Below are 8908 nucleotides of genomic sequence, written 5' to 3'. Positions count from 1 at the left end.
TTTTTTACACGGTGAGACAAAGTGATTCCTGCATGCTCTTTATCACGTGATCCGTCACTAGAGGGCATATTCGGTTTTGAGGCCCAATATTCTTTTTCCGACATTATATTTGGCACTCTTAGATAGTTCTCCCAAAAAAATAAAATTCTGTCATCATTTACTTAGTTGGTAACCGAACAGCACTGGCACCTATTCTCTTCTATTCTATGGATGCAAAACCAGTGCAAGTGAATGGGGTCCAGTTAACAACATTCTTCAAAATATCTTCTTTTTTGTTCTGCAAAAGAAAAAAGTAATACAGGTTTGAAACTGCAAGGGTGAGTAAATGATGACACAATCTTTATTTTTGGGTCAACCATCACTTTAATATTTCCTTAGAGGCTTCCCTTATATACTTCCTGAAAGAGTATTTGCATATTACTGACAGCATTATTGCATTTTATGGTGCTTAACCAACATATTAATCCCATAAGGCCCCCCCCAAACCTTTATGATTGTACTCTTTTCTTTATTTAGAAAACAATTATGGTGATACGTTTACAGTGTCTTTGCTACAAGTGTTATGTTCTCATGCCTGTAGTTTTAACAATATGCAATGATAAGTAAACCATACAAATTCAATGAATAAGCAATACACACCACATACATGCAGTACAATAAGTGTCACAAAAATTACATTTTCTCATATTCTGTAAATGCTGGAATTTACAGTTCACTTCATTGAAGGCACATATTTTCTTTATGCCACTTCGTATTTTGCTTTTACCTCTTCGGAATAACTAGGAAGACTATTGTTCTGTATTTGAGTTTTAATTTTTTCTTTAAAGTTAAAAACAACCCATAAACAACACAGACCAGTGGTATTCCAGTGATTTCTCGCCCCATCCTCCAAAAAGATTTTCGGCATTCCACAAAAATAATTGCATATCATTAATCATTCTGGTTACTTGAGCAACACTTGACAGAGCTGAAGTGGCTCTTACATTAAACCACAAATCTCTTAATAGATGATTACAAAATTGTAAGACAAAGAGAAATGATGTGTCGCCAGTTTCCCTGCTTGCCTGAAGAAGAATAAAACACGTGCCCAAAGTTACCCAATAAATATTCTTGCAAAATATGTAAAGAAAAACACGTCTAAAAAACTAAACATTTATTACCACATAGAAATGTGGGTATACGGGTTAAATAAACACATCTAAAATAAAAACAAAACAAATAGTTCAATATGTCTACGTCCACATCGAAAGCGCGTTCACGCCTTCAACGGGCAAAACTTCAGTTACAGACAAGATCGGCGAGGAACAGGACACAATCCGGTTAAAATGACAGACATCACACAACGCCAATAAACAGGCGCGCTCTGAAACGCGAGCACCAATCACGGCATGGATGAAGGGCGGGACTTCCTGTCGGTGACGCGGTAGCGAAGTGGAAGCGCCGCCGTCAATCAAATTAGGAAAAAAACAAACCGGACTAAAGCGAGCGCAGGCACCGATTAAAATAACCATGCTCGGAGTGTAATATAACGTAAATATCAGCGTTTAAAAAATCAAGTAATGACCGGTACGTAGATGGTTTAGCAGCGCGGGAATGGCTGCTTTGAATCTTTGTGCAGACTCTGTGTATGCTAAGCTAGGCTAAGCTAACGCTAGCTGGCGGGTAAATATGCGAGTTTAAGATACACGGATAAATAGCTCGAATTAGAAATAAAGCAACTGCACGTTCCTGTTATCTTAATCGAGGCTGTTTGCACGGCAACCGTGCATGGAGGACGGAGTCTAACGGCTTTTTTGTTGTTCTGTGTGTATTAGCGCTTGAAGGGCCAGCGAAAGCGGGAGTGATGGCGGACAGCAGCAGCGCTCAGGGCGGCAGCGGCGTGGAGCAGGTCAGCTCAATCAAACTCTCTTCGGCCTTATTCTCTAATGCATGTGCTTTCTTGTAGTTTTGTGTTTGTTCGGTTTAAAAACACTGGTACTTCCTGTGTGGCCACCCCCTTTACATTGTTAAACCCGCCCCTCATCAGGACGGCCAGCCCTCGCCTCTCGCCCTGCTTGCCGCCACCTGCACCGGCCTCGGTTCGCCCGCCCCCGGGGGAGAGAACGGGGCGAACTCTAATAGTGCCGCTGGAATGGTAAGTCACTAAGTACTTGTATAACACTGCTCTTGACCTCGTTTACTCGAATGAATGCATGCTTAAGTTATTCCTCAAACTCAAGAACTGTTCCGGGTTCGGTCCAAGTAAATGAGATCGAGCACTTAAAAATGAAAATTTGTCATTATTTGTCCAGCCCCGTTTTGTTTCAATCCTGTATGACTTTCTTGCCTTTGTGGAACACTCAGATTGCAGATTGTTATGGACAATCGCCCCAGTCTCCGTTCATTTTCATGTGAAATGAGAACGTGTGCAGACATTTCTGTAAAGTAGAGTCACTGTGAATTTACCGCTAAAAACATGAACTAATTTATGTAAAGAAGAGTTCAAATCATATTTACTGTAAAGCAGTTAGAAAGTATAAGGGTTATTACAGTTTTTTTAAGTAGAAGCACTGGCTTTGATAGCTTTAAGGTGGAGGAACAGTTGGTTATGTGGGACATAATTCCTGTGGGTGCAGTTTGTTACATGTAAACAATACGTTGTGTACTTTCGTAGTCTTCAAGCAAAGTGTGTTACCAGATTTTCTAGTTTTACACTGTCTTGGTTGAAATATTGAATCATTGCTAAATATGTTTTGAGAGAGGAAGTGTTACAAAATTCTTTTATATGGAAATCAACAGAACAGATGCTGAAGTTGCATTGAACCCAGATTATTTAACACACGGCGCCATGTGATGTTGTAATGTTAAAGTAGGCTTAAGTGAACTACCAGATGCATTTCATTTTTTCCAACGTATTATAAATGAGTAGTGATAAAAACACAAACAATTTCAGCTATAGATACAATAACATTTAATTCATACGAATGAAGTGATACACTTCTCGTTTTCAAAATTAGACATTTTTTTAAAGAGAAGATTTCCACTTATAAAGAGAAATGAATTGCTGTTTTAGAAATCTCTATGTAACAGCGTTTACATTATTTCTTGTTATTATTACACAACAAGTGTTGATCGAGGCCGGCTATGTAACTGGGTTTCTGTTGTTGGCATAAGATTTACATAAAAAACATTTTTTACCTAGAAGCTCCTTGTTAACATCCTTTGTTCGTCAACATCCTAGAACGCAGACATCTCCATGCAGTTAACAGGGTCGTCTGACAGGTGGGAGGCAGTGAAGGACGATTCCGGTGTCTTGCATCTCCCCGGCACGGGTATCGTCACATCCAACGGGCAGTACGTTCTTCCTCTCCAGAGCCTGCAGGGTCTCCAGAACCAGTCCATCTTACTAACATCAGGGACAGACGCGTCCACCGGCACAGTGCCTAACATCCAGTACCAAGTGATCCCTCAGGTGCAGACGGCCGACGGGCAGCTGGGTTTCTCTGCCTCCGTGGTTGAGGGGGCCTCGATGGCGCAGGACGCCTCGGGGCAGATCCAAATCCTCCAGGACGGGACTCATACCATCAGCGTCACGGGAGCGGCCGACATTCTTAGCAACAGTCAGAACCTCATGACCCAGTCCGGCCAAGTGCACCACATCCCGCAGGTTTCTCTGGGAAGTTCTGGCTTCAGCAGTCAAGGTCAGGTGGTCACGAACGTGCCTCTGGGTTTGCCTGGGAACATTACCTTTGTGCCCATAAACAGCGTCGATCTGGACTCTCTTGGACTCTCGGGGGCCCAGCCGATAGCCACCGGCGTCACGGCCGATGGACAGCTGATCATGACCAATCAGGGCATGGAGAACTCGGAGGGCTCTGAGAAAGCGGGACGCCATCAGCAGACGCTCAACTCTAATGACATGTTCGTGCCTACTACGTCTTCAGCATCCTCGCTGCAGGCCAGCACGATAGATGGCACGGGCGTGCTGACGCAGCCTACGGCGGGAGAACAGGGCGACGGGTCGGGCTACCTCAGTCAGGGTGTGGTGCAGCTGTCGGGAGGACAGCAGGTGGTCCAGCTGCAGCAGATGCACTTGCAGAGCAATGACGGTCAGGTGTCCGCTCAGTCCCACCAAACCCTGCAAAACATTCAGCTCATCAACCCCGGAACCTTCCTCATCCAGGCCCAAACGGTCACGCCCTCAGGACAGATACAGTGGCAGACCTTCCAGGTATGATTAAGAACCATTCAGGTTTTTAAATGGTTCTTAAACATGTGCATTCTTCCTCGAATGTGGGATTGAAATACTAATAGACCAGACATGCCAAGAACACCCGGTTCATAAACACATGACACGTGGTTGATTTTAATTCATTTGTAACGGAGATGTACAAAAGGTCGTCTCGTAAGAGACCTTGACTTGCTCGCTGAACTAGTTTCACCATTGTCCCTATGTTGCTAAGCCATTAACATATTTTTAGTAGTCAAACTACACTGTCCCACTGGTACCCAAACAACTTAGTTCCCATTTTATTCCTGCAGGTCCAAGGAGTTCAGAATCTTCAGAACCTTCAGCTCCAGACGGCTCCATCTCAGCAAATCACTCTGGCCCCAGTGCAGACACTCTCTCTGGGTCAGGGCGGTACACCGGTCAGCCTGACGTCAGGACACATTCCTAACCTGCAGTCGGTTACGGTGAATTCAGTGGGACAGTTCCAGCAGTCTGAGGACACTGATAGCACGGGAGGTACGCCTGCAGATGACCGAGAAATGCCTCTCCTTTAGAAATAAGAAATATTGGATTTAAAGATGTGAAATTAACATTTTGGTCTTGATTGCGACGTCATAGCCAAGAGCTACGTAACCTTTGTAGACATCATTTTCTATTCAGTGCTCTGATGAGGTCAGAAGTATATGATCAAGAATAGCCTGTTAGACAAATGTGTAGAATGTATGTGGTGCATTAAAAGGGAGAAGAAAGGGCACCTGTAAAACGGTCGGGAGATGATGTGCTTGAAGAAGTCCAGCAGTAAGAGTTCAGTTTTGTTAGTGTAACTCTGATCATACTATACTCTATAGATATTCAAATTAAGGAGGAGCCTGATTCGGAGGAGTGGCCTCTGGACAGTAGCTCTACGCTGAATGCCAATGACCTCTCTCACCTTCGTGTTCGTTTAGTGGAGGAGGAGATGGAGGGCTTGAGCCAGGAGGGCAAACGGCTGCGCAGGGTCGCCTGCACCTGCCCCAACTGCAAAGAGGGAGGCGGGAGGTGAGATGTTTTTTTTTACACCGTTTGCAGTTTTACATTATGCCGTTTTTTCACCGGGTCAAAGCAGTGAGACACTTTCCTGGTTTTTGGATCTTGTTCACTCATGCATTCAAATGTGATGAAACATGCTGCGGTTTGAACAATTTTAGGCTGTTTAAAGGGGACATTACCAAAAACAATTGAGATTGACTGCATTAAAGGGGCTCCTGTACATTATTATGAGCGGTTTCTACTACAGAAATAATAAATAAAGCCCCACAGTGGACATTACGGCCAATGTTGGTAAATTTCACAAAGACTATATATCAGCCTGTTTATCAGTCTTAGTTGTTTGGCTTGTTGAAGTGTTTATCATTAGATGCGTGTAACATACTTTTGTTCCGACTACATTTTCTAATGTGTTGCAGGGGGTCTAACATGGGCAAGAAGAAGCAGCATGTGTGTCATATAGTGGGTTGTGGAAAGGTGTATGGAAAGACGTCTCACTTGCGAGCTCACCTGCGCTGGCACTCAGGGGAAAGACCCTTCGTCTGCACCTGGATGTTTTGTGGGAAAAGGTTCACACGCAGTGATGAATTACAGCGACACAGGAGAACGCACACCGGTACTCTCAACCTCTCACACACACACACACACACACACACACACACAGTAGTTCTTGCCTTTCTGTCTTCAGCTCTGTTCCAGAACCTACTTGTATCTGCTTACATTTTTTTGTGGTGTGCCCTCTGTGACAGGAGAGAAGAAGTTTGTGTGTTCGGAGTGTTCGAAGAGATTCATGCGCAGCGATCACCTGGCCAAGCACATAAAGACGCACCAGAATAAGAAGGTAGGGGGCGGAGCTGTGGTGGCCAGCATGGGCGGGACCATGTCCTCAGACAGCATCATCACGGCGGGGGGGACCACGCTCATCCTCACCAACATCCAGCCGGGCACCATGCAGGGCCTGGCCACCGTCAATGCTACGGTCAACACCTCAGGCTCACAAGAGCAGCTGGGTACAGCGGAGATTCCTCTGCAGTTAGTCTCCGTGTCCGCCGGGGACACGGCCGAGTGACCACATGACCGGATGTGGCGCAGAGATGGGAAGACGTTCACGGGAGGAACCGCTGCTTTGGGATGCAACTTGAACATTCTGTCAGACTGCTAAGGTTCCGTCTCTTCCTGTATGACGTCACATCGTCTGCTATGGCCTCAGACTTCATACATCACTCACGTCACGCATATACCTTGCTTTTATACCTTTACATATTTACCCTTCTTAACGTAAATATGTACATTTACGTGAATGCATATATACACACATATATATATTTTACAAATATAGAGTTATTGGGGGTTTTGTTCATCTTTTTATGGGGAAGCATTATTTCTTTTCACATACAACACTGAAATGCCTTATCTTGTATTATAAGCTGCCGTGTACAAAGCGAAAGTTCTTCGTTCTTCAGGGGTGTTTTAAGCACCTGTTTCAGTATGTACTTGTTGGTATGGGGTTTAATTATGTTGTATAAAGAATGCAGGAGCGGTGGGGAACTGGTGGCTAATGTTCAAGTTCACAAAAAATAATTTTCATTAATTACATACCCTCATGTTGTACCAAACCTGTATGGATTTTTATAAAAAACAATTTTATGCAGTGCAAACATTTTTATGTAGCTCCCTCCTACAATAACCCTTTACATAAAACAACACGAGTACAAAAATGATTCCTAAAAATGGTGCTTAAAGTCTTCTAAAGCTGTGTGTGAGGAACAGACTGAACATGTTCCCAGGCTTGACCAGTCCAGGGTTGCATCTATCCCTGAAATATTACACATCACATTGTGTAAATGTTGCTCCATTTGGCAGCATACACGTCTGAGACGATATGAGGGTGAATACGTAATGAATGTTTTCTTTTGGGGGTGAACTTAAATGTAGTTTAACTCTAGGTCACAAGTGACATTAGTGGTGTACGTTTTTCAAATGTGGAGAAAGATGGAACACGGGAAGGATCGACTCTGAAGTTTAGCGTTGTGCTGTTGGGAGTCGTGAAAGTGTCCAGCTGTGTCTTTAAAATGTCTCCTGAGAATGGGGTCTTATTTGATCTAGTTTTATTTTGTGTAGGGAATCCCAGGCCCAATAAATGGGGAACATAAACAATCATGTAATTAAGAACATTTTATGTATCGTTATTCTCAAACCGGTCGATCGGATCTCTAGTATGCATTTGTTGCAAATTAAGTCTTTTTCAGCAAAAAATGATATTTATATACAGTGTAATCTGGATTTTTTTTGTGTATAGAACTGCTTTTCTAAGAACAAACTACCTTTGGCTTCACTTTTTTTAAGAACTGTATGAGTCAAGAATTTTTTGTATGAAATGAATTGGTTTGTAGGTTGCCAAATTGAACTTTATTCATACCATGTGCGAGAGGAAAAACTGTTCTTTTATGTCTATCTGTTAATGTGCAGACGTGTGTTTCAGGACCAAAAGAGCAGCTCTTCTACATGAGCTGTGGCAAATACTGGCACCAGGTGTAACAGACTGTAAAAACCAAATGCATTGTGGGACGGTATCTGTGTCCTTTACAGTAGGGGTCATGTCTTGAGAAGTGGCATCACTAACTAACTGTGTGGTGATGTAGAAAGTATGTTTGGTGTTTTGTTGTTGTAAAGGTTTTTTGTCTTCGTCTGCTCACCGTAACCACGTTGAGGCTCTATCGCCTTTAATCGACATCCTTCAGAGACAAAGAGATTGTCATCCTTAAAGGAGAATTATTCCCTCTCTCATTGTTAGACTGTGAGTTTGATCATTGAATACTTGTGAAGAGTTGTCAGGGAGATGCACTCATTGCTGTCTGTTCACATAAAAGTTTGGCTTTGTTTTAGTTTGGTACTGTACAATTATTGTCCTCTTATCTGTTATTTTTTATTCCTTCAGCTAATTATGATTGAGTACTGTTGCCAATTTTATTTATAAGTTTTTATACCTCCCATAGCCAACAGGTTTGTACACTTTATCCCGTTTCATATGGTTTGATTGACAAGACCCAGCAGGCAAACGCCACCTACTATTTGGTTTTCTGATTTGATGGCTCCTTCTTCTGTCACAATGATCCAGATTGCGTTTTACTATGTTTTCCTAGTTTGTGATGTCTAATTTGATTTTATTCATTATAAATAGCATCTTGTCATTTCTCTTTTATAATTTTTATTTGGTCTTTTCTCCAAGAAAGCTTCATGCTATTGTACAATGCCCACTTTTGAGGGCAGCTGTTTATTTCACACTAAAATGACTAAACAATCCTTGGGTTGTCAGGTGTCTTATTTTGACTGTTTTATTGTATGAGTGTACTGTAGAAGTGTGTACTTTAGTTGGCCACCTAACCTTTTATGAATTTATAAATGTTATAGAATGGGTTGAATTAGTTTTAGGTGAAGATGTCACACAGCTGTTACGGTGTGAAATGTTATGCCAACTATAAACTAAACGGATTAGACATTTACATATGCAGTCCAGAATATGTTTGGAGTATACAAATGTAATATCTGGTTAGATTTTATAGGTCGGGTGTGTTTGAAGCGTGTGTGTGTAAAGTCCAGCAGATGTCACTGCAGCAGGGCCAGAGGAGAATCCCTCTGAATCTCTGACCAGTTCCTGTGACTCCGATTTAT

The 8908-nt window shown here is 42.6% G+C and overlaps 1 protein-coding gene across 4 annotated transcripts; it reads left to right on the top strand.

Moving 5' to 3' along the window:
* The first annotated feature begins 827 nt into the window (after nucleotides 1-827).
* sp3a (sp3a transcription factor) lies at nucleotides 828-8539 on the top strand. 4 transcript variants are annotated; one of them, XM_057336348.1, is made up of 8 exons: nucleotides 828-1530; nucleotides 1815-1888; nucleotides 2027-2134; nucleotides 3221-4210; nucleotides 4522-4726; nucleotides 5059-5248; nucleotides 5656-5852; nucleotides 5986-8539. In XM_057336348.1, the coding sequence occupies exons 2-8, from the start codon at nucleotides 1844-1846 to the stop codon at nucleotides 6303-6305; spliced, it is 2055 nt and encodes a 684-aa protein (XP_057192331.1). In that variant the 5' UTR covers nucleotides 828-1530; nucleotides 1815-1843; the 3' UTR covers nucleotides 6306-8539. The 4 variants fall into 4 exon arrangements, with proteins under 4 accessions (XP_057192331.1, XP_057192332.1, XP_057192330.1 ...); XM_057336349.1 differs by having other exon boundaries at nucleotides 828-1566; nucleotides 5158-5248; XM_057336347.1 differs by having other exon boundaries at nucleotides 828-1662.
* Nucleotides 8540-8908: the final 369 nt, after the last annotated feature.

This window comes from Triplophysa rosa, linkage group LG6 (genome assembly GCF_024868665.1).
Source record: "Triplophysa rosa linkage group LG6, Trosa_1v2, whole genome shotgun sequence".
In the NCBI taxonomy this organism is placed as follows: domain Eukaryota; kingdom Metazoa; phylum Chordata; class Actinopteri; order Cypriniformes; family Nemacheilidae; genus Triplophysa; species Triplophysa rosa.
Note: the sequence above shows the minus strand (reverse complement) of the source record. Positions and strands in the feature narration are given on the sequence as shown.